General features: G+C 49.9%; 1 protein-coding gene across 1 annotated transcript; it reads left to right on the top strand.

Moving 5' to 3' along the window:
- The first annotated feature begins 545 nt into the window (after positions 1 to 545).
- Positions 546 to 20,787, top strand: fbxo28 (F-box protein 28). The gene is made up of 5 exons (XM_059982611.1): positions 546 to 762; positions 8,987 to 9,096; positions 10,404 to 10,542; positions 12,044 to 12,239; positions 17,768 to 20,787. The coding sequence occupies exons 1-5, from the start codon at positions 550 to 552 to the stop codon at positions 18,199 to 18,201; spliced, it is 1,092 nt and encodes a 363-aa protein (XP_059838594.1). The 5' UTR covers positions 546 to 549; the 3' UTR covers positions 18,202 to 20,787.
- Positions 20,788 to 26,170: the final 5,383 nt, after the last annotated feature.

The following is a 26,170-nucleotide window of genomic DNA, read 5'->3' as shown; positions in this document are numbered from 1 at the left end:
GTACAGAGGAGATGTCAGGGTAAGTACTTTTACTCAGAGAGTGGAGAGTGTGTGGAATGGGCTGCTGCTGGAGTTGGATACAATAGTGTCTTTTAAGAGACTCCTGGATAGGTGCATGGAGTTTAGAAAAATACAGGGGTATGGGTAACCCTAGGTAATTTCTAAAGTAAGTACATGTTCAGCACAGCATTGTGGGCTGAAGGGCCTGTATTGTGCTGTAGGTTTTCTATGTTTCTATAACCCTCCCCCACTATCCCTTTCCTCATCCCTCCCCACATTACCCTTGCCCCTCCATCCTCCCCACTGTCCCTTCCCTCAACACTCCACACATGCTTCCCTTCCCTTCCCTCCCCTCCCCTAATTACCCTTGCCCTTCACCCTCCCCTCCTATCCCTTCCCTCCCATCTCTGCCTTTAACCATTCGCCTCCGCCTCCCGTCGGGCAGGCTGCGTGATGACGCCGGGAAACGGCGGATGGCCTCCGGCGGGGCGAGCTCGAGCGGGGTGATGTCACGTCCGGGGCGGGGCGGGGCGAGCGTTAGTAGCAAGTATGTCACGTCCGGCGGGGCGGCGTTGGGAGATGGCGGCTGAACGAGCGGGAGGTGGTGGTACCGGGCTTGGGGAAGGAGCGGCCGATTCGGGGCCCGGCGCCGGCGGCACTGACCAGCTGCACCAGGACAACCCGTTGCTTAATCTTCCCATCGTCGCCATCGACTCCATCCTCGGGCTGATGGCTTATGACGAGATCAGCGGTCTGCGGCTGGTGAGGGAGCGCGGGTCGGGGTCGGGGAGAGGGACGTGGATCCTCGGCCTGAGGTGGGGACATCCCGGGTCGTGGGCTCTCTTGCTGACTGTGTGAAGGCTGGTTGTGCGGATATTCTTGGTCGGTGTCTGGGTCGCTGTCAGCGCCTTCACCTCCCACTTTACCCCCTCTCCCCCTTTACCCCCTTACTCCCGCTCCTCAACCCCACTCCGTGGTCTTGGGGTTATCGCACTGACCGGTACTAGGTGGGACACTGAACCGGGGGCCTTTCCGATTCTGATGCCAAGATTGGCTCTTTTTTTAAAAAAAAGTCAGATTGTCTGAAGTTAAATAATGCTGCTACCTGATGGATTTAAGTTCCCGAACGGGCCTCTGAGTCACTGCCCCAGTAACGTAAGAACTCCACCATCCACATAGTGCTGTGAGTTGCGTGTGGTCAGCTTCAGGATGGTTGATGGGAGGTTGGTCTGGTCTGGGGCAGTGTTGGGAGATTCTCTGCCCCAGGGCAAAGGGTGTGCTTTGGGGTGATGGTCAGTTTAATAGCATCCTTAGCTGAAAGGGATAACATACCATTTCTTTGTGGTAATGGAAATAAACTTGTCTCCACTGGTGTCAGAACCCAGGGGTGTTAGATTTGAGGTGTGGTTATATACACGTAGCAGGAAGAAGACTATTTGACCTGTTGACTTGTACTCGCTCAAATAGACAGTAGGTGCAGGTGTAGGCCATTCGGCCCTTCTAGCCAGCACCGCCATTCACTGTGAACACGGTTGATCATACACAATCAGTACCCCGTTCCTGCCCTCTCCCCATATCCCTTGACCCCGCTATCTATAAGAGCTCCATCTAATTCTCTTGAATGCATTCAGAGACTTGGCCTCCACTGCCTTCTGGGGCAGAGCATTCCACATATCCACCACTCTCTGGGTGAAAAAGTTTTTCCGCATCTCTGTTCTAAATGGCCTACCCGTTATTCTTAAACTGTGGCCTCTAGTTCTGGACTCACCAATCAGCGGGAACATGCTTCCTGCCTCCAGTGTGTCCAATCCCTTAATAATCTTAGATGTTTCAATCAGATCCCCTCTCATCCTTCTAAGTTCCAGTGTATACAAGCCCAGTTGCTCCAATCTTTCAACATATGACAGTCCCGCCATTCTGGGAATTAACCTATACTGCACTCCCTCAATAGCAAGAATGTCCTTTCTCAAATTTGGAGACCAAAACTGCACACAATACTCCAGGTGGGGTCTCACCAGGGCCCTGTACAGCTGCAGAAGGACCTCTTTACTCCTATACTCAATTCTTGTTATAAAGGCCAGCATGCCATTAGCTTTCTTCACTGCCTGCTGTACCTGCATGCTTGCTTTCATTGACTGATGTACAAGAACACCTAGATCTCGTTGCACTTCCCCTTTTCCTAACTTGACTCCATTTAGATAGTAATCTGCCTTCCTGTTCTTGCCACCAAAGTGGATAACCTCACATTTATCCACATTAAACTGCATCTGCCATACATTTGCCCACTCACCCAACCTGTCCAAGTCACCCTGCATTCTCATAACATCCTCCTGACATTTCACACTGCCACCCAGCTTTGTGTCATGGGCAAATTTGCTAATGTTACTTTTAATCCCTTCATCTAAATCATTAATGTATATTGTAAACAGCTGCAATCCCAGCACCGAACCTTACGGTACCCCACTGGTCACAGCCTGCCATTCCAAAAGGGACCCGTTAATCGCTACTCTTTGTTTCCTGTCAGCCAGCCAATTTTCAATCCATGTCAGTACTTTACCCCCAATACCATGTGCCCTAATTTTGCCCACTAATCTCCTATGTGGGACTTTATCAAAAGCTTTCTGGAAGTCCAGGTACACTGCATCCACTGGCTCTCCCTTGTCCATTTTCATAGTTACATCCTCAAAAAACTCCAGAAGATTAGTCAAGCATGATCTTCCCTTCATAAATCCATGCTGATTCGGACTGATCCTTCTACTGCTATCCAAATATGTTGTAATTTCCTCTTTTATAGTTGACTCCAGCATCTTTCCCTCCACTGGCGTCAGGCTAACCAGTCTATAATTCCCTGTTTTCTCTCTCCCTCCTTTCTTGAAAAGTGGGACAACATTAGCCACCCTCCAATCGGCAGGAACTGTTCCTGAATCTGTAGAACATAATCAGCAGGAACTGTTCCTGAATCTATAGAACATTATAATGTTCAAAGATGCAATCCTGCTCATTCAGATCTTATCCCGCTGCTTTTGAATCTCTTCTCACTGGCAGAGTAAGATAAATCTTCGCTGATCCTTCTCAGCACCTTTCCGTGTCATCTTGTACGTAGACAACTTCTCTGCTTTTAGTTGTTGTGATTTTAAAGTGGTAACTGGTTAACTGTTGTCACAAGTGAAGGTTTGTGTTTTGTGTACTGATTATTACATCAGTGTATCGAGGTTGTACAAGGGGAAGGTAATAACAGAATGAAGTGTTGCAGTAACCGAGAGAGTGCTGTGCAGGCAGGTTATGGGTCATAATGAGGTAGATTGTGGGCTGAAGACCTTAAGAGGTCCGTGTATCTTTCTGTCTAATCATTGGTACCGGGAACAGGCATGTCTAGCAAGACACTTTGATGCTTAGTGATGTTATGTCCTGGGTCACCGTTAACCAACTGCAAGTGTAAGAGACCTGATATACTTTGCCTGAATTTATGACACCCCAAAGCACAAGTGAAGTGTGATGGAATACTTCAGGTGTTGAGTTTATGTTTATAGACATACATACCCAGGATATAAATGGTCTGGAATTTGTCTGTTTACAGCAGCAGCACAGAGTATTACAACAAAAGTTAATGCAGACTTTTGTAATGGAGACTAACATAAAAGATGCACAAGTTAGGTAACAACATTAAGCTTATAAACACAAAGTTAGTAAAGGTTGAACAGACAAGTAACAAGATACGATTAGGGTTTTTAAGGTTCAAGCATTTGACGAAGCTTCGGGCTCCTGTACCTCCCGTCTGATGACAGCGTCGAGAAGAGGACGAGGCCCAGATGGGGAAGATGTTGCCTTCCTGAGACAGTGCCTCTCGAGGAGGTCCTGCATATTGGGGAGAGTTGGGCACTGGTTTGGAGGCATGCATCTCCAAGGACAGGAGTAGCCACTCCTTAAATTTGTCCTGTTGAAAATGATCTTGGCAGAGTTTAAACCCTACTTGTACCAGCTCCCCCACCTCACCCTTAATTCTCTGATTTTTTTCAAGAATTTGCCTGTCTCCGTCTTAAACGTTTATAGTGATCTAACCTTCATCTCCTTTGGGGATAGAATTCCAGGGATCTGCTCCCACCTTAGTTTGGCTCCTTATATGGTGGTTATATCCACTTCTTTGTGACTCTCCTGTTAGTTGAAAACACTTTGACATTTGCCCTGTCTGATCCCTTTAGGATCTTGTATGTTTCTGTGGAATGATCCTACCACAATGTCATTTTTTTAGGTTAGGGGAGCAATCTCACGAACACTCAATACAATTGTAACAAAACATCCTTATTTTTAAACTCCAATCCCTTGGCAGTGAAGGCCAAGTTGCTTTTTGCATTCCTGCCTGCTAACTTTGTGTGACTTGTGTACAAGAACAAAAAGATCTCTCTGAATTTTGCTTGTGTGCAGTCTTGCATCACTTAAATTCTAATCCCCTTTCCATTCCCAAGATTTCACCCTTGCCCACTTTTGCCAGATTTTCACCCATCACTCTGTATCCCATTGCACAGTAACAGTGTCCCCATCACAAATTGCCCTTTCATCAGTTGTTGTTGGTGGGAGTCTTAGATTTTGTCATTGATGTAAAAAACTAAGGCCCCAACTACACCAGTTACATCACTCCAGCGTGAAGCATTTTGTGTTCGATGTGACAATTCCAAAAAATCTCTACATCATCCAGGATTGACTGATAGCCAGGCTAACCATTCCTTCCCTCCTTCACCAGTGTGGGATGCCTGCACTGTACAGGTTCATAGCTCCTGACAGCGAGATAGGTTAGTAAAGTCAGTGTCTGGCAGGCATGCTGTCATCACTTGGGACAACGAATACGGTAGTTGGATCTTCATGTTATACCCGCACAAGTCATTGGTAAGACAGTGTGCAGTTCAGGTCGCCAAACTAGAGGAAATGTGTCATTTTAGCTGGAAAGGGTGCAGGAAAGATTCACAGGGACGTTACTGGGACTACACAGCTGGAGTTAAAAAGAGAGGCTGAGACTTTTTTCCTCTGAAATGCAGGAAGCTGAGGGGTGACTATAGAAATATATATAGAATCATGAGGAGCAAAGACAAGGTAGATGGTCACAGTTATTTTCCCAAGAGTTTAAAAGGGCATAGGTGTAAGGTGAAAGGGAAGGGATTTAGAAAGGTCCCAAGGGCAAACATTTTTATACAGAGGATAGCTTGTATATGGAACGAGTTGCCAGAGGAAGCTGCAGAAGTGGATCAAAACAATGTTTAGAAGACGTTTAGGCAGGTACGTGGATAGAAACAAAATTAGAGGGTTGTGAGCCAAATGGGACTAGCTCAGATCAGTGTACTACAATCACTCTGACAGGGTCAGATTTATTATCATTGACGAGATGATGTGAAATTGTTGTTTTGCAGCAGCAGAGATATAAAACTACTGTAAATTACAGAAGTAAGTAAATAGCTTTAAAAAATTCTGAAGGTGGTGTTCATGGATCTTTCAGAAATCTGTTGGAGTGGAAGAAGATGGTTCTGAATCTCTGTGAGGGTCCTGATGGTAGTGATGAGAAGAGAGCTTGTCCCAGGTGGGAAGGGTCTCCAGTGAAAGATGCTGCCTTCTTGAGGTGCCACCTCCTGCAGGTGTCCTCGATGGTGGGCAAATTTGTTCCTGTGATGGAGCTGAGAGTCTATGACCCTCTGTAATTCAGTGCAGTGGATCTCTGCACCAGGCAATGATGTAACCTGTCAGAATCCTCTCCACTCTACAAATAATTTACATTTTTGGAAAACGTACTGAATTTCTTCAAACTTCCAATGAAGTGGAGCAACTGGGGTGACGCCCAGGAGCTCGAGGCTGTGCACTTTCCAGCACAGACCCTTAATGAGGATTGGTGTGTGTTCTCCTGCAGGCTGCAATTAATCCGGTGGCCTTACTGATGTAGAGTGCAAAGTGGTTGTGGTAACACCAATCTGTCTCACTCCTGAGGTTCTGTACTGTCATTGGATGAATCACAGATGGCAATGAGTCAGCTTACTAGAGCGATTCAATAGACAATAGGTACAGAAGTAGACCATTCGGCCCTTCGAGCCTGCACCACCATTTTGAGATCATGGCTGATCAACTACTATCAATATCCGGTTCCTGCCTTGTCCCCATATCCCTTGATTCCCCTATCCCAGGGGTCGGCAACCCGCGGCTCCGGTGCCGCATGCGCCTCTTTGATCTCTGTGCTGCGGCTCCCCGTGGTTTGTTAGTTTTTGAAATGTAATTCGAAATTTGAAGATTATGGTGATCTTGTACAATCTAAAAACTTTGTGGAGACCCCATTTCCTGGCACATCCGAACCGGCTCACAATTAGCCACCGTTCCGTCTAAGGGAGATAGCCTATGGGGGTTTGTGAGTACGTGTCTTTTGGAGCATCCGCGCCCACGGGGACGGGTTGAGGGAGGCTTTAAATCAAGGCTGTTTAGTTTGAATAAAGTTACCTTTGACTGCAGTGTCTTTATTTTCGTGCTGCGTGTAGCGCTACACCACTACAACGTGTTTTTTATCGCTATTAATATACATCACCACTGCCAATGCCTGACACCCGCCAGTGCGCGCTTTCTTTTAATTCTTCGATCCAAGGTAGGCTACCTATGGAGTAACCTTCAACCTAACGTCTTTTTTTCGGAGTTCAAAATGTTTTTGTTGCATGCAGAAATGTAATTTTGTTTTCTCTGCAGGAGTTCATCAATTTCATAAATGCAACACATTATAGTTTGTTTATACATAGCATAAAGGCAAAAAAAAACCGTTGTATGCAGTGTTATTGCATTTTAAATGTCAAACGGGTTTTGTGGCTCCCAGTGTTTTCTTTTCTGTGGGAAATAGGTCCATACTGGCTCTTTCAGTGGTAAACGTTGCCGACCCCTGCCCTATCCATATCTAGCTCCTTCTTGAAAGCATCCAGAGAATTGGCCTCCACTGCCTTCTGAGGCAGTGCATTCCAGACCCCCACAACTCCCCGGGAGAAGAAGTTTTTCCTTAACTCTGTCCTAAATGACCTACCCCTTATTCTCAAACCATACCCTCTGGTACTGGACTCTCCCAGCATCTGGAACATATTTCCTGCCTCTATCTTGTCCAATCCCTTAATAATCTTATATGTTGCAATCAGATCCCTTGTCAATCTCCTTAATTCCAGCGTGTACAAGCCTTGTCTCTCTAATGAATCTGCGTAAGACAGTCCAGACATCCCAGGAATTAACCTCGTGTATTTACGCTGTACTTCCTCTGCAGCCAGGATGTCCTTCCTTAACCCTGAAGACCAAAACTACACAATACTCCAGGTGTGGTCTCACCAGGGCTCTGTTCAAATGCAAGAGGATTTCCTTGCTCTTGTACTCAATTCCCTTTGTAATAAAGGCCAACATTTCATTAGCCTTCTTCACTGCCTGCTGCACTTGCTCATTCACCTTCAGTGACTGATGAACAAGTACTCCTAGATCTCCTAACTCTACACCGTTCAGATAATAATCTGCCTTCCTGTTCTTACTCCCAAAGTGGATAACCTCACACTTATTCACAATAAACGTCATCTGCCAAGTATCTGCCCACTCACCCAGCCTATCCAAGTCACCCTGAATTCTCCTAACGTCCTCATCACATGTCACACTGCCACCCAGCTTAGTATCATCAGCAAACTTGCTGATGTCATTTTCAATGCCTTCATCCAAATCGTTGACGTAAATTATAAACAGCTGTGGTCCCAATATGTGGCACCCCACTAGTCACCACCTGCCATTCCGAGAAACACCCATTCACCACTACCCTTTGCTTTCTATCTGCCAACCAGTTTTCTATCCATGTCAATGTCTTCTCCCCCCCCCCCCCCCCACGATGCCCTGAGCTTTGGTTTTACCCACCAATCTCCTATGTGGGACGTTATCAAATGCCTTCTGAAATTCGAGGTACACTACATCTCCCCCGTCTGGATTCAGGACCCCTCGTCAAGTGTCACTGCAAAGCCAGCCTCTTGCTTAGCTAAGCAGCTGATTGTGGACTTCAGGAAAGCAAATCTCCACCAGTCTGCATTGGGGGATTGATGGGTATTAGCATACAGGACAACCTGTCCTGGGCCCAGCACATTCACCATTATACCGAAAGTGTGTCAGCGTCTCTCAGTGAGCTAAGGAGGTTCAGCTTGTTATCGCGTTTTGGTGAGACAGTTCAAAAGTGCGGGAATGTACGCTGCAGAAAGAAGTGGACTCAGACAACATACCCTTCCCCTCCATCTCATGAGGTACTGCCTCAAGACGGCAACAAATATCATCGGAAATTTCCAGGCTCTTCGTCCTTCTCACAGCTGCTGTCAGATGGGAGATACAGAAGCCTGAAGTCCCACACCACCAGATTCCGAAAGAGTTACTTCTTCAACCAACTATCAGAACTCTCAGCAACACTGGGGCCAAACTTTTTCTTTAGTTCCTATTGTGGTCTTGTAGCAAATTGTTTATTTTCCTTGTGAAGGCTGCTGAGATAATGCTGAATCCTTCTGCCTGTGATCCTTCTGCAAGTCAGGTTTTCTTTGCACCCGTGCACTTGTTCATCTGACAGTAAATTTGACTTTGTCAACAGTGTCATCAGCAAATATTTAGATGCCGTTTGAACTCTGCTTAGCCACACGGGCATGAGTGTAGAAAGAGTAAGCAGTGGGCTAAGCACACACCCTTGAGGTGCACCAGTGTTGCTTGTCAGTGAGGAGGAGATGTTATTACTGATGGCACCTCCCAAACCCTTGGATTCTATCCCAGCAAGGCAGCTTCCTCTCCAATTCATGTTTTGGAAATGTGTCACAGTGATTCACAGTCTGAGACCTGGAACTCCCTCCCCAACAGTGGGAGCCCCTTCAGGACACCTGTGAAATGCTGCTGACGCTGTTTAACGAATGGATGCTGTGTGGTGTCTCTGTTGTCAAAGCTGCTGGTGTGTGGTGTCTCTGTGACTCTGTTCTCGCTCCAGGTGTGCAAGCGGATGGACGCAATCTGCCAGCGTCTGCTGAACCAGGGCTTCCTGAAGGTCGAGAGGTATCACAGCCTGTGTCAGAAACAGGTCAAAGCCCAGCTTCCACGGTGAGTATGCTACCCGTCGAGCTCAGTCGTGGTCGGGTTTGTCTCTGAGTGTCTGCACCTGATTGGGCAGAGCTCCCTGTGATCTGTGTACAGACCGACCGGGGGGTGGGGGATGCGTTGTCGTGTGACCTGGGCAGAAGCAAGGTTGTTACAGGGACTTTGGGGCTAATTGGTGCCTGTGATGGTGACCAGAGGAAGTGATGATGCTTATGAAAGAATGTATCATTGAATTGGCCAAATATGCTGGAAATGAATTTTGGGTCAGTCTATGGGTTCTCCAGGAATTGATGTTTGGAGGGTTGCTGCCTGATCTGACCCAAGGGAAGCTGGTCCTTCTACCTGGCCCGTGTAGTTTTACACAACGCAATTAAATCTCTGTACCAAATCAAACAGGCACAGCCCACACAGTGTCCATTACATTGCTGGCAGTGGAAACACCATGTTGACCGTTCATCCTTGTAGAGTGTGCTGAGAACTCGGCACAGCATCCAGTAAAGATGGAACTGCTGTTTCATAGAATTCCCCTGTGAGCTCTGACATCTCGTCAGCAGCCTTGGCCAACAGAGCAATGACCCTACTCCCTTCATAGTCTTGTCTTCACAGATCTCTGTTCACTAGCCATGCTTCTCCTGTGCCAATCTTTTTTCTGACACCGGTAGGCCTAGGACTAGCATCACTAGGTAAATTCCCCACTTGTCCTCTGAGTGGTCCCACAGGGTCTTCTGCACCAGGCCACGGCTGCTGTTCACCATCTCTGCTGTATCTCTGACAACAGAACAGTCTCAAAGGCCAGAACCTTCCAGTGTGAGGAGAATTGGGAATTCCAAATATTTTGTGTTGCTTCGTAAACGATGATTCTCCATGACCTTCTTTGTAAGTATGGAGAGCATTGCATTTGTGGTGGGACAGTGACATTTTGATTTTGAAAGGTAATTATGTTGAAAACTCGATATGATGTTCACCCAGCTGGTGTTTGAGTTAGGACACTGCTCTTTGGAGAGGGTGTTTCTTCAGGAATATTGTATACCAGAGGATAACATAAGAAGTGAGAATCTACAGGAGGGTAAAGCTTTTTCTGCAAAATTCAGAGACAAGGGGAAATTTATTCTGAAGATTTAAGTATTAGGCTCCAGGGGGTGTGAAGAGGTGGGTGGCGTGCAAGGCTGGTCATAATAAGGCTACACTGGACTCCTTTGTCACCTGGTTGTAGCTGTAATGGGGTAGATGAGGGGAAGTCTTGTTACCAGCTGGAGCAGGGGAGTGTGCAGTCCGTGGACACAAGAAGAGTTAATTCTCTCTCCTTCCAGTCGGGAATCGGAGCGCAGGAACCACTCGCTGGCACGCCACGCGGACATCTTGGCTGCGGTGGAGACCAGGCTCTCCCTCCTCAACATGACCTTCATGAAATATGTCGACACCAATCTCTGCTGCTTCATTCCAGGCAAGGTGTGTGAGGGGAGGGCAGCGGTGCGGTGCCCACGTCTGTTGTGTCCCGTTACCATTCCTGGTGCTAAGACACCCCAGTATCTGACAGCAGAGCATCTTTGACATCTGCCTTCCTCCGCATGAATCTCCCTTGATGGATTCCCGGCTGAATCTGGCCGTTGTTCTTGCTCACACTGGTATGTGAGTGACAAATGGAATGAGGAATGGTGTGGGGTGGTGGAGAGGAATAAATGCTATTCGTGGTCCTTTGTTATTGATATTGGATCATTGTGGTCATCTGTACCGAGATGCAGGGAAAATCTTTGCGTGCTATCACAACAGATCATTCTGTGTTGAAGTAGATTATAAAGGGACACAGAGTGCGGAATAAAGAGCTGCAGAGAAAGGGATAGTGCGCTGTAGATAGACAAGGTGCAAGGGGTCATGATGAGCGAGATTGGAGACCAAAATTTCAGTCCTCCCACAGTCCTAGTCAGCACAGAGAAGGAGGTTTTGGTGAATTGAGGGTTCGGCTGGTTCTCCGTAGGGAAGTAATGAGGAAACAACAGTACTGAATTGTTGAATCAGGGCAAATGGAGGGGAGGGAAAACCAGGGGTTGGAAACCCTTAAACTGCGGAATGGTGACTTGGGGCCAACTGTCTGTGGGAATGGGGCGGTCAGAAGGGAACAATGTGCAACGAAGGACATGGTTTTGGGAAAAGGGTTTGTGGTACTGTGCTGGCACTGACAATGGGCTGAATGGCCTGTGATCATAAATCACTAAATCAGATTGCAGCAAATGAAATCAGTCACACGTCTCAGTGTCTTGTGGGAGCATGTTATTTCTCTGATATAGTGAGTTTTACTCTTGACCTAGCCTGTACTCCGTCTGACACGGAGTGTGTGATTGGACAGTGCAGGGGGAGTTCCACTCTCTGTCTGGCACAGGGAGTGTGTGATTGGACAGTGCAGGGGGAGCTCCACTCTCTGTCTGGCACAGGGAGTGTGTGATTGGACGGTGCAGGGGGAGCTCCACTCTCTGTCTGGCACAGGGAGTGTGTGATTGGACAGTGCAGGGGGAGCTTCACTCTCTGTCTGGCACAGGGAGTGTGTGATTGGACAGTGCAGGGGGAGCTCCACTCTCTGTCTGGCACAGGGAGTGTGTGATTGGACAGTGCAGGGGGAGCTTCACTCTCTGTCTGGCACAGGGAGTGTGTGATTGGACGGTGCAGGGGGAGCTCCACTCTCTGTCTGGCACAGGGAGTGTGTGATTGGACGGTGCAGGGGGAGCTCCACTCTCTGTCTGGCACAGGGAGTGTGTGATTGGACAGTGCAGGGGGAGCTCCACTCTCTGTCTGGCACAGGGAGTGTGTGATTGGACAGTGCAGGGGGAGCTTCACTCTCTGTCTGGCACAGGGAGTTTGTGATGATGTGTTTGGGGCTTTCTGTCAGTGCTGGAGTTTGTGTTCCGGCTGCTCTCTTCCTGTGTTACCCACGCCTGTCGTGTTGCAATCTGTGCAGGTGATAGATGAGATTTACCGGGTACTGAGGTACGTGAATTCCACCCGGTCCCCACAGCGAGCCCACGAAGTTCTGCAGGAACTGCGCGACATCTCCTCCATGGCTATGGAATACTTTGATGAAAAAATCGTCCCCATCCTGAAGAAGAAACTGAGTAATTCAGACATGTCGGGTCGCCTGCTGGGAGTGGCACCAGGTATGGGCATGAGAGATACGGTTGTGTACAATAACACAGGTGCCGATGCCTGTAGAGCTGTGCATCTGTGTGAGTGGGCAGGGGGGCAAGTGTTGCCAGTCTACTGATGGTGGGGGGGGGGGGGCTGGAAGAAGTAAGGTGACTGGAGAGATGGCTGGGGCTTAGGGGGAGAGGAGTCCGGTACTGAATCAGGTGTAGGGTGTGAGGTGGAAACTAGGAGGTAGATAGTGGCCAGTGAACCTTTGGGATGTGAGAGGAAGCAAGAGCACCAGGAGGAAACGTGTGTAGAAGAGCGTGCAAACTCTGCCCAGATAGCATTGGAGACCAGGATGGAAGCTCCTTTGCAGTGGGGCTTGACCTTGGTCTGTGAGCAGTTTTGGATCCTGTACCTAAGGAGGGATGTGCTGACCTTGCAGAGAGTCTAGAAGAGAATCAGGGTGAGTTGCTTTTCGCTGACATAGATAGTGTGATTTTTTTTGCTTTGCAGTAGTAATACAGTGCAAAGGCACAAAGTCACTGTCAATTACAAAGTACACAGTGAAATAACGGTTGTGTTCATGGGCCATTCAGATTCTGATTGCGGGGTAGGGAGTGTTAGGAAGTTGCATTTCGGTCTTCAGGCTCCTGTACAAACTCGTTGATGGTAGTAATGAGAAGAGAACATGTCCCAGGAGGGGACAATGCTCAGTGATGTCCTCGATGCTGAGGAGGGTTGTGCCTGCGTCAGAGTCTGCAATCCCTTGCATTGTGTTCATTGAACCCTCCACTCTGGGCTGCGAAGGGGGTTTATGAGAATGATCCCAAAGTTTCAGTATGCGAGGAGCATTTGCTGTCTCTGGGCTGGACCTGATGGAGTTGGAGTTCAGAATGGCCAGGTTCTGTGAGGGGACAGGCAGGAATAGAATCTCATTGAAACCAAATGGATACGGAAAAGCCTGGATAGAATTGATGTGGAGATTATATTGTAGTGGTGTGCTCCACGCAGTGCTGAAATAACGATGTGTAGTCGGTGAGCTGCAGTTGCAAAAGAGGTTTATTCAAGCTTCACAGCCTCACTTTAAAGCCTTCGTTCCTGCCCTTCCCAGGTGGGAATGCTGTAGGGGGCGCATATTCACAGTCCCATTCCACGTGTGGGCTTTTCCCCTTGCTGGTGAAGCAGGCTTGGCGCCCTCTTTGGGACCGGCCTCAATGTCAGCGCGCGCCATTTTGTGAGCCGATTCGAGTGCGCTGGGAAGTGGGTCGCCACATAACCCCCCCCCCCCCCCCACCCCAGAACCGGCGATACACCCCCCAATGTCCTCTGTCTGGGTCAGACTCTGTTTGGGAGGTCTGCCTCTGCGCCGCGGTGCCTGAATCTCGACTGGCTGCGCCAAGTCCACATAGGCAGGTTTGAGTCGGTCCACTGTGAAAACCACCTCTTTCCCCCCCAGTGTCCAGCATAAATGTGGACCCATTGTTTTTGATCACTGTAAACGGCCCCTCGTAGGGCCGCTGCAGCAGTGCCCAATGTCCGCCCCGTCGTACAAAAACGAACTTACAGTTTTGCAGGTCTTTGGGTACGCAGGTCGGGTTCTGCCCATGCTGTGAAGTGGGTATGGGGGCCAGGTTACCGAGCCTCTCACGTAGTCTGTCCAGGACTGCTGTAGGTTCTTCCTGTTGCCCCCTTGGGGCTGGTATGAACTCTCCTGGGACAATCGGGTGCGCCATACACCAACTCTGCCAACGAGATGTACAGATCCTCTTTGGGTGCTTTGCGGATTCCGAGCAGGACCCAGGGAAGCTCGTCCACTCAGTTAGGCCCCTTGAGGCGGGTCATGAGAGCCGACTTCAGGTGGCGGTGGAAACGCTCCACTAGTCCGTTCGACTGTGGGTGGTAGGCAGTTGTGTGGTGCAGTTGTGTCCCCAAAAGGCTGGCTATAGCTGACCTCAGGCTGGAGGTGAACTGTGCGCCTCTGTCGGAGGTAATGTGGGCTGGTACACCAAAGCAAGATACCCAGGTTGCGATTAATGCTCGGGCGCAGGATTCGGAGGTGGTGTCGGTGAGCGAGACTGCCTCTGGCCATCTTGTGAACCGGTCCACGATAGTCAGGAGGTGCCGCGCTCCTCGCGACACTGGCAGGGGGCCCACGATATCCACATGAATGTGGTCGAAACGCTGGTGGATGGGGTGGAACTGCTGCGGCAGGGCTTTGGTGTGCCGCTGCACCTTGGCTGTTTGGCAGTGCATGCACGTTTTGGCCCATTCACTGACCTGCTTGTGGAGTCCGTGCCAAATGAACCTGTTGGCTACCATCCAGACAGTTGTCCTGATGGAGGGGTGCGCTAAGTTGTGAATGGAGTCGAAAACGCGCCGCTGCCGGGACGACGGGATGGGGTTGGCCAGTGGTTACGTCACAGAGCAGGGTCCTCTCACCTGGGCCTACGGGGAGGTCCTGGAGCTGCAAACCGGAGACTGCGGTTCTGTAACTAGGGATCTCCTCGTCTGCCTGCTGTGCCTCCGCCAGCGCTTCATAGTCTACCCCCTGGGACGGGGCTTGGCTGTTAGGGTGGGAGAGGGCGTCCACCATGACATTGTCCTTTCTCGAGACATGCCGGACATCCGTCGTGTATTCGGAGATGTAGGACAGATGTTGCTGCTGGCGGGACAACCAGGGGGTCGGATGCTTTCGTGAACACAAAGGTAAGAGGTTTGTGGTCCGTGAATGCGGTGAAGGGCCTACCTTCTAAGAAGTACCTGAAATTCCAGATTGCCAGGAATAGTGCCAACAGTTCCCGGTCGAAAACACTGTAATTGAGCTCGGGTGGTCGTAGGTGTTTGCTGAAAAATGCCAGGGGTTGCCAGCGCCCCTCGATGAGTTGTTCCAGCACTCCACCGACTGCCATGTTAGATGCGTCCACTGTGAGGGCAGTAGGGACTTCCGTTCTGGGGTGCACTAGCATCGCGGCGTTTGCCAAGGCTTCTTTGGTTTTAATGAAAGCGGTGGCAGACTCCTCATCCCAAGTAATGTCCTTGCCCTTACCTGACATTAGGGCGAACAGGGGGCGCATGATTCGGGCTGCTGAAGGGAGGAAGCGGTGGTAGAAGTTCACCATACCCCACGAATTCCTGAAGGCCTTTGATTGTGTTGGGTTGGGAGAAATGGCGGACCGCGTCTACCTTGGCGGGCAGAGGGGTTGCCCCGTCTTTAGTAATCCTGTGGCCCAGGAAGTCGATGGTGTTGGGCCCGAACTGGCATTTGGCCAGATTGATTGTCTGGCCGTATTCACTCAGTCGGGCGTAGAGTTGACAGAGGTGGGACAGATGCTCCTGATGACTGCTGCTGGCTATGAGGATGTCGTCCAAATAGATGAAAGCGAAGTCCAGGTCGCATCCCACCGCGTCCATTAACCGCTGAAACGTCTGTGCGGCATTCTTTAGGCCAAACGGCATTCGAAAAGGCCGAACGGGGTGTCGAGTTCCGTTTTGGGGACATCGTCCGGATGCATCGGGATTTGATGGTATCCCCGGACGGGGTCTACCTTGGAGGAGATCTGTGCGCCGTGCAGGTTTGCTGCAAAGTCCTGAATGTGCGGCACAGGGTAGTGGTCCGGTGTGGTAGCCTCATTCAGTCTGCGGTAGTCGCCGCATGGTCTCCAGCCCCCTGTTTCTTTGGGCACCATGTGCAGGGGGAGGCCCATGGGCTGTCGGACCGCCGTAGGGTCCCCAATTCCTCCATCCTCTTGAACTCCTCCTTCGCCAGTCGGAGCTTGTCTGGGGGAAGCCGCCGAGCACGGGCGTGGAGGGGTGGTCCTTGTGTCGGGATGTGGTGCTGTACGCCGTGTCTGGGCATGGCTGCCATGAACTGTGTTGCCAGAACCGATGGGAAATCCGCTAGGACTCTGGTGAAGTCGTTGTCGGACAGCGTGATGGAGTCTAGGTGTGGGGCCGGCAACTGGGCTTCACCCAGGGAGAACGTTTGAAAGGTCTCGAAGTGGACCAGTCTCTTCCTTGGCAGGTCGACCAGTAGGCTGTGAGCTCGCAAAAAATCTACTCCCAGGAGCGGTTGGGCTACGGTGGCCAGTGTGAAGTCCCACGTGAACCGGCTGGAGCCGAACTGCAGCGGCACCATACGGGTGCCATAGGTCCTTACTGTGCTGCTGTTCGCGGCCCTCCGGGTGGGACCCAGTTCTCTGTTGCGGCTGATCTCAGCTCCGGTGTCAAAAAGCGGTGTCCCAACTGCTTGTCCCAGACATACAGGAGGCTATCCCGATGGCCAGCCGCCATAGCCATCAGCGGTGACTGGCCCTGGCATTTCCTGGGAACTTGCAGGGTGGGCTACAGCAGCGGGCTTCTGCGCCCCACTGCTGGTGGTAGAAGCACCATTGTTCGTTGGTCTCCTCACCCCTGCCTCTGGGGTTAGTGGGCTCTGCGGCTGGGCCTGGTCTGGTGATCCATGCGACGGACACCTCACTCTCCTTGGCTTTCCACAGCATGTCTGCCCGGGCCGCTGAAATCCGCGTTGGACAGCAGCAGGCGTATGTCCTCGGGCAGCTGCTCCAGGAATGCCTGCTCAAACATGAGGCAGGGCTTGTGATCTCCAACCAGGGAGAGCATCTTGTTCATCAAAGCCGACGGCGGCATGTCTCCCAAACCATCCAGGTGCAGTAAGTGGGCAGCCCGCTCGTGCTGTGAGAGTCCGAAAGTCCTTATGAGCAGGTCTTTGAATTCTGTGTATTTGCTGTCCTCTGGGGGCGACTGTATGAACTCCTCAACCTGGGAGGCTGTCTCCCGGTTAAGGGAGCTCACCACGTAGTAGTAACATGTGGCATCCGAGGTTATCTGCCGAATGTGGAATTGGGCTTCTGCTTGCTGGAACCATACGTGAGGTCGCAGCATCCAGAAGCTTGGCAGTTTTAACAAAACTGCATGAACAGATGTGGCGTTGTTCATCTCCGGTCCAAATATCGTTTGGGCCGTCGGGGTCACCAATTGTAGCGGTGTGCTACACGCAGCGCTGAAATAACAACGCGTAGTCGGTGAGCTACAATTACAAAAGAGGTTTATTCAAACTTCACGGACTCGCTTTAAAGCCTTCCTGTTCCTGCCCTCTCCGGGCGGGAATGCTGCATATTCACAGTCCCGTCCTGCGTGCGGGCTTTTCCCCTTGCTGGTGAAGCAGACTTGGCGCCCTCTTTGAGACCGGCCTCAATGCCGGCGCGCGCCACTTTGTGAGCTGGTTTGAGTGCACTGGGAACTGGATCGCCACAATATTTCCATTAATAGGAGAGTCTGGGGTCAGAGGACACAGCCTCAGAATAAAGCAGAGGGAAGGAATTTCTTCAGCCAAAGAGTGTTGAATCTATGGGCTTGTTGCCACAGATGGTTCTGGAGGCCGTCATTGGGTGTATTTAAGGGTGAAATTGACAGGCTTTTGAATGGTAATAGTGTAAAGGTAACAGGAGAAAATATCAGCCAAGCTGATGGTCAGATGGTCATTAATAATCCTAGTAGCTGATGGTCTAACTGTGCCCTCCTGTTTGTTCCCCAGTTCCCGGACCATCCACTGCCCTGACAGCCGTACAGCTCTTCTCTAAGCAAAACCCTGCTCGACAGGAACTGTGCAAGCTGCAGCAGCAGGTGAAAGCCCAAGGGCTGAACGTGACCAGCACCCGACGTGAGGTGTCAGAGATCCGGGTCAAGCTGCAGGAACAGCTCAAACAGCTGCAGGACCAGGACCAGAAGATCCTGGAGCAGAACCAGATCATCGGGGAGCAGAACGCCCGGCTGGCCGAACTGGACCGTAAGCTGGGCGAGCACACCCTCAAGCACCAGCAGAGCGAGCAGAAGATTAAGGACCTGCAGGAGCTGCTGGAGCAGGTCATTGCGACCAGGGCAAGGGGTGGACAGATGCCCAGCGGGCAGAACAAACGCAAGAACGGCTCGCCTGAGGGCAGTACCAAGCGTCTCCGGAGCCGGAAGTGAGCCGGCATTCCGGAGGGTAGTGGTTTATTGTTCCCGTGTCTATCTGTCAGTGTGTGTGTGTGCAGGCGTGACTATTCCTGGTGGAGTGCAGCACGGCGTCTTGCAGGTCAGGAGGGCGGGCTCAGTGTTGTGGGGCGGGGGTGGAACCCAGCCTGCTCCGGTCACTGGCATCACATGGATGGGGCACAGGAAGACTGACTGGTCACTGAGGGCGGAGCTAAACTAGGTGCTCAGTACTGGGTGTTTGGCCTAGATAATGGGAAAATTAATACCTTCCCTTCCCAGCTCGCACTAACAGTTGTTTGGTTCATCTCCTAGTCTAGGGTGGCAGGGTTAAGTTCTGCCGTCCACTTGATCTTGGGTAATGGAGGGTTAAACTCATTCCTCTCCCCATTCCCCCCCCCCCCCGTGCCTTTGATCCTGGATAATAAAGAGTTAAATTCTGTACCCTACTCAATCCTGGGTATTAGAGGGTTAAATTGGGTCCCTCTGTCCCACTAACAGGGTTAAATTGTCCCATCTCTTGGCCTTGTAACAGAGAACAGATTTACTCCCTCCTCTTCACTGGATCCCGGGCAGTTAATGAGGGGTAAACTCCATCCCCCTCCTCTGGTCCTAGCGCCAAGCAGGGGTTATTGACCATTCTCTGGTCCTGAGTCATAAATGCTCTCACTGTTCTGAGTCGCTCATCCTAAATAATGGAGAGTTAGACCAGCTCCTTTTGAGGTCTGGGGTCACAAGGGTTAAATTATATTCTGCTTCCTGCGTTGTGTACTGCAGATTGAATTCCAGTAGTACCCCAATGAGAGTTCCAGGGTAATAGAGAGTTCGACCCTCCCCCAGAACCAGGTAGGGAAGAGTTGGATGTCTGGCTCACCCACATACCCCAGCTGGGGCTGTTCAGCGGAGCCTAGCGGATACACAGCAGATTTGGGGGGAACTGGGGGAAATGAGATTTGCCCACATCTCATTGGATGACCTTGGAAGTGGAGGTTGGAGCTAGCAGCCTGTCAGTAGGGTGCCTCCATAGCTTGAGACCCGTAGTTTCCCCTCCTGTGCTGTGCATAGCCCAGGGACAGGCACCGGTCAGGCTCTAGACTGGCCAGGTGACCGCTAGAACCTTGCGTTCACACAGTTGCCCTGGGTCTGGGGTGGTTGACCCTCAGAAATGGTAAAGCAGTTCCCCGGGCATCATCGCTGAGCTGGAGGGGAAGGTCAGAATGGGGAAAGGGCAGACAAAAAGTGACCCTATGTAGCCCCAAGGTTACGGGAGTGAGTGGAGCCCGGAATCTTTGTGCCAGTGGCCAACAGAGGCTGGGTGCAAGTGTGGGACTGTTCTGTTGAGAGCACAAACCCGGGGTTGGAGGTGGGGAGGATCGCCCACCTTCCTTGTATTACTAGAGCCTCCCTAGCTCTGCCTAGGGCTCCCACACCACTAACCACTGTTGATGGGTTGAAGTCTCCTCCATCCCTTTTTCACTACGCTGCTAGTAACCACACTCCTGTGCAGACTTTTGGGACCATGGCAGTTTCAAGTCATCTGGCCTCCTCTGCAGGAAGTGGATTTCATCCTGCACTCATCCCCTCAATGCCAGCACCATGAACACAGTTGGTGTTGGGGTCTGTGTTGGTGAACAACAGGCTCTTTGTCTTTCCACTCGGCAACCTTCCTCTTGTCCACCTTCTCACTCTGAGAGGGACCATAATTAACCCACATTAATTCGAGTCAAATTTCCTCTACTGTCTATGTTGTGGCCTGATCGTCACCCAACATCCCATCAGCAGGTCGGACTTTGAGAGGTACACAGTTGTCACTTTTGTGATAATTACCCCCTCAAAGTCCTTGACATTGTGGTATTGTCTCAAGACTTTGAGCTTCCCATGTGCACCTGTCTCCTACTGAGGTATAATACCACTGAACTCAATACATTAATAAGGAGAATCTGAGCTCTGGAGAAGTTCCCATTGATGTCAGGAGGGTCCTGAAGGTCTGGTGTCCTTGTACAGATGTCTTGCTGTTGTGCTGTAATGTAACTGAACCTCATTCACACATATCCTCCTCCCTGACCGATAGGCAACTGGGAAGTTGCGTTCATTACTTCCACTATTTGGTGATGGAATTGGGGTGCCACAGGCGTGAAACGCTTGGTGGGGTAGGTTTTGGTATGTCACTGCATTTACCCGGAACAAGACATCTCAACCATTCATCTGCTTCCTGACCACAAACCTTGGGAGGTTGTATTGCAGGACAGAGCATTGGCCTTGGCTGTGGTGATCCCACGGAGCTATCATCGACTGTGAGATGGAAGTCCCTGATATGGAACGTTGGTGGTGTTCCGCCTGTGTAAGGGGTGGGGTGTACCTCACCACCAGGGGAGGGCACAGCACGTCCTGGGATGTTTGGGAGCTTCTGATGAAAGTAACTTGATATGCAGGGGAAGGGGTGTTTGTAAGGTGGGACTGTACACTGCTGTTTTATCACACAGCGATGGTTAATTCTTTAATGGTTGTTGTCAGCTGAAAAATAAGTAATCTTTAAAAAGAAAAGCAGCCCACTGTGTCCGTGGTGGGTGGAGTTGTTCTTTCCATTTTGTGTCTCGTGTTGGTCCTCCGATGGACTGCTCTGTCCTGTGCTGTTGAATCATACCGCCCGGAAATAGGAACTTCAGCTCAGCTGGTTTATGCTGACCAAGGTTCCCATCTCATTTCAGCCCACTTCTCTAAACCCTTCCTTTCCTATCCACATGCCTATCCAATGTTGTTAATATCACTGCTTCAACCACTCCCTCTGGCAGTTCATTCCATATATGGACCATGTTCTGGATGAAAACGTTGCCCCTCATATTCCTGTTCCTAATCTCGCTCCCTCTCAGCCCTCTCGTGCTTTATTTGCCAAAAACAGCAAGCATTCCCCCAATATAGGCTCCTGTTTATACATTTCTATAAGATCACTCCTCATTCTCCTATACTCCAATGCAAAAAAAGGTCCAGACTTGTTCAGCCTCTCTCCATTACCCTTGAGTCCTGGCAACATCCTTGTAAATGCCCTTTGTGAGCTGCTCTGTCCTGTGGACTGCTCAGTCACCACCATGTGTGATTGGGGGAGGGCGGAGGGCCAGGTCTGACCTGAGCCAGTAATCCCAAGCTCAGGTTGGAGCTGTTAGTCAAAGGGTGGACCTCTTCACACCAACTGTGGGATTTTACCTGGGCCGCAGAATCTAGTATCGTGTCATTGGATTGATTCCAGTTGTACACCAGCTTCCCATTTCCCCAGTTCAGGAAGGTTCCCCTGGATCTACCCTCTACTGCAGACTGCTCCCTGTCCAACTCTTGAGATGGCTGATAGGATCTACATGCAGCACAGATGACAGGCAAGAGCTGGCAAGACAGGTGGGTAGTGCGAATGGTCGTCTGCTCCACGTGCTGCTGACAAATGGACTGGAGGGTCTCTGCCATTGGGGTGCCTCTCCTCCATTCTGAGTGGTCATGCACCAGAAGTGGTGGTGAGCCAGTGGAAATGGGATATTTATCACATGGTCATTCATTGTGTACCATGCCGTCAGTGTCTCTGAGTTGTACCACCACTCAGTGTTGTTATGGTTTGGCTCTTTGTCTGCAAATCCACTTCCCCTCAGCACCAATGCCCTGCAAAAGTTCCGGGGGTGCCGGCTGCACCAAACAGCCCCAGTTATAGAATCGTGGGACTCTCTGCTGGAGAGAATTGGGCAGAGATGCAGCACAGGAAGGCTTCCTGTGGAGATTCTAGGATAAACCATGCAATCAGCGGTAGGAGTTCCTGATTGTTAGTGTAGATGTGTGTCAAACGAAACAGCAGGGATTGATGGGCGTAGGATTTAACTAAGTAAACACAAAACTAGCCCTTTGGCCCACTGTTGGGTGAAACTAGTAACTAAACTATTTCCGACACCTCTCTCCCTTTCTAGATCTTTCTGTTTCTATCTCTGGAGACAGCCTATCCACCAATGTCTACTACAAACCTACAGACTCTCACAGCTACCTAGACTATTCCTCCTCCCATCCTGCAAAAATGCTATCCCTTTCTCTCAATTCCTCTGCCTCCGCCGCATCTGCTCTCAGGACGAGGCCTTTCATTCTAGGACAGAGGAGATGTCTTCCTTTTTTAAAGAATATTGGCTACCCTTCGTCCACTATCAACTCTGCCCTCCATCGCATCTCCCGTATTTCACGCACCACTGCCCTCACCCCATCTCCCCGCCAGCCCACCAGGGATGGAGTCCCCCAGTCCTCACCTATCACCCTACCAGCCTGCAGATCCAACGTATAATCCTCCGTAACTTCCGCCACCTCCTACAGGATCCCACCACCAGAGACATCTTCCCCCCTCCCCCACTCTCAGCTTTCCGCAGGGATCGCTCCCTACATGACTCCCTTGTCCATTCATCCCTCCCCACCGACCTCCCTCCAGGCACTTATCCCTGCAAACGGAAGAAGTGCTACACTGCCTCCACACTTCTTCCCTCACCACCATCCTCGGCCCCAGACAATCCTTTCAGGTGAGGCACTACTTCACCTGCGAGTCAACTGGGGTGATATACTGTATCCGGTGCTCCCGATGTGGCCATTCATACATTGGGGAGACCCGCCGCAGACTGGGAGACCGTTTTGCCGAACACCGGTGCTCAGTCTTCCAGCAGTGGCATGATCTCCCTGTGGCCACACACTGCAATTCCACAGACCACTCCCACTCCGATATGATGAGGCCACACGCAGGTCGATGGAGCAATACCTTATCTCCTGCCTAGGTAGCCTCCTACCTGCCGGCATGAACATTCAACTCACAGACCTCTGTTGATACCCCTGCCCCCCCCTACCCTATCCCTATCTATAATTTTAGTCTGGTTCTCTTTCTCTTCCCCCCCCCCTCACTATAATCTACCCCCAGCCCTACCTTTCTTTTTCTTTTATTTCCCATAATTCTCCACCTTCCCTCTAGCCCATTTCCCTCCAGCCTATCACTTCCCAGCTCTCTACTTCATTCCTCCCCCCTCAACCATCCCATGTTACTTTACTCCTGATGAAGGGTTTCGGCCCGAAACGTCGTCACTACCTCCTTCCATAGATGCTGTCTGGCCTGCTGAATTCTGCCAGCATTTTGTGATTTTATTTTTTTTTAACTAAACTCATCCCACTGCCTACACAGTTTCCATGACCTATCATACTTGCGTCCCCCACTGTAGCTGGCAGTGCATACCAGGCAGTCACCACTCTGTTAAACAAAACATGCCCTACACATCTCCTTTAAACATAGCCCCACCCCCAGATCACCTTAAATTCACACCCTCTCGTATTAGGCATTTTGACCCTGGGGAAAAAGACTTCAATCAGATCTGAGCTTCGGCCGCTCCAGAAAAACAACAGCCCTGGTTTGTCCAACCTCCTTACGGCATCTGCTCTGTAATCCAGGCAGCATGTTGGTATACCTCTCCAAAGCCTCTACACCATTCCTATAATGGTGCATTCATAACTGATTGCAATACTCCAATGTGTAGCACCTCACACTTGGCATATCTCCACTTGAACTGATCTATATCCCACTGTTTGACAATCTGAGACTATCCACACCACCCACTTTCAAAGCCACCCAACCACTTTTTCATCCAGGACAGTTATATAAATCACAAATAGTACCGGTCCCTGTGGAATACCAATGGATATGGACCTCCAACCAGAGTAAGTCCCATTGACCACTATCCTCTTTCCTCTATTGACAGATCAATTTTGAATCTAAATGGCCAATTCACTGTGGACCCCATGCACAGAAACAGCCCTCTTGGCAAATCTAGTCCCCATTGACCTGCAACCAGACCATACCTCTCCACAAGGTATTTATCCAAACTTATTAACTTAAAATTGAACCTGCATCCAACACTTTGGCAGTTTGTTCCACGCGTCACCTTTCACCCTTAACCTATGACCTCTGGTTCTAATCTCACCCAACCTAATTGAAAAAAGCCTGCTTGCATTTACCCTATTTATACCCCTTATAATTTATTTATTAACTCAGTCTTAAACTTCTAGATGAGCTTCCCATAAGGGACCTTGTCAGATGCCTTTTTAGATGCCCAGATCTCCTCCATCACTTCCCCTGCACAGAGAGTAGCGTGGGAAACTGAGTCACTGTACACACTGACAATGGGATGGTTCCATTCTGTGCCTTCCCCAGCTGGGAGTGACCAACAACCAGCCTGCTGGTAGACGGTTGTGTTCTCCTGTTCTGGCAGATAGTGAGAGGGGAGGGAGGAGAGCTACAGGTACTTGAGGAGTGATCCCCAGATGAGCAACTGCGAAGTGGAGGAAGGCAAGGGGAGAATTGGGATAGAAAAAAAGGAGAGTTGAGTGAAGGGGCAGAGGACCTCTGTAAGGTATATTGGTGCAGCAATAGGCCACCTTGAATAGCTCCTCTGACCATGAATGTTGCAGCTGACTCCCACCTTCCCACACTGCACTGTCACCATATCTGTTCTCTGTCCAGAAATCTGTTGACCCATGTACTGTAGAACTGAACAGCCTGTTCCTTCAGCCGAGGAACCATTCCCTACATCCATTCAGACATCTTCCATTCCTCTAAATTTCACGGGCCAAGAGCACTGAAACTACAGCCTCGGTAGTGATCAGTGTTGTGCTGGTTGATTTAGAATTGAATAGCTGAAGCTGCTCTTGAAACTAAAGGCATGGGACTTGAGGCTTCTTGACCTGAAAAAAGTTGATGTGTCCCAGAGAGTGTGAATCTTTGGATGTTGCCTTATAAGGCACCACATCTCGTAGATGCATGATGGTGCAGAAGAATGTGCACATAATGTATTGGGTTGTATCTGCTACATCGCATGCCAACTTGGTCACTGATAACCTTGTGCCAGTTGGTGTAGTGTAAGGACCACTCAGTTCTAGATCTTGTCACAGAGTCTGGGTCCAAGTCATGGACTGAAGAGCAGAAGTTCCTTGAAGGTGACTGACTGAAATGGGAGCTCCAGTTAAACAGGAAGGTGGTAGAAGGCCATTAGTAGGCTTCCTATTGGTTGTACCTCATGCCTTGAAAATGGCTGTTTCAGAGGGTACCTCTGCAGCAGCTCACTGGGCAGTGTTCTTGGCCCAGCCACCTTCAGCTGCTCCATCACAGAGTCAGAAGTGGGAATGGTCACTGAGTGCAGTGTTCACTGTCTGCATACAGCAAGACCCAATGTTGCTTATAAGAACCAAATACACAGACAGCATAGAGGTACTAAGCAATAACCAGAGAACAGTGCAATACAGGAACAGATCCTTCAGCCCACCTCATCAGTACTGATCATTATATTGATCTCATCTCATCTGCCTGGATATGGCTAAATCCTTCCATTATTTACTTGATCATGTGCCTTGTCTAAATGCTTCAAACATTGCTATTGCATCTATTTCTACCACCTCTCCTGGCAGCACAACTGTCCTCTGTGTGAAACAACAACTTGTCTCCTAATCTCAATAGAAACTTCCCGTTTCTCATTACAGTTCTGTCCTCTAAGTGACATTTTCACCTTGAAGAAAATAATTCTATCTACCCTATCAATGCTTCTCAAAATATTTCTATCAGATCACCACTCAGCCTCTGAAAAGTAATAAAGTAAGACACTGGAGCAGAATTAGGCCATTTGGCCCATCAAATCTGCTCTGTTATGAACCATCATGGCTGATTTATTATCCCTCATGTTCTTGCCTTCTCCCCATAACCTTTGAAGCCCTGAGTAATCAAGAACCAATCAACTTCAGCTTTAAATATACTAGATGACTTGCCCTCTGCAGCTGTCTGAGGTAATGAATTTCACACATTCACCACCATCTGGCTTAAGAAATTCCTGCTCATCTAAATAGATGTCACTTATTCTGTGGTCATGCCCTCTGATCCTAGATTCAACAACTACAGGAAATATCCACTCTATCTAGACTTTCAATA

This window comes from Hypanus sabinus, chromosome 10 (assembly GCF_030144855.1).
Source record: "Hypanus sabinus isolate sHypSab1 chromosome 10, sHypSab1.hap1, whole genome shotgun sequence".
NCBI classification, from domain to species: domain Eukaryota; kingdom Metazoa; phylum Chordata; class Chondrichthyes; order Myliobatiformes; family Dasyatidae; genus Hypanus; species Hypanus sabinus.
This window is presented reverse-complemented; position numbering and strand designations above follow the sequence as displayed.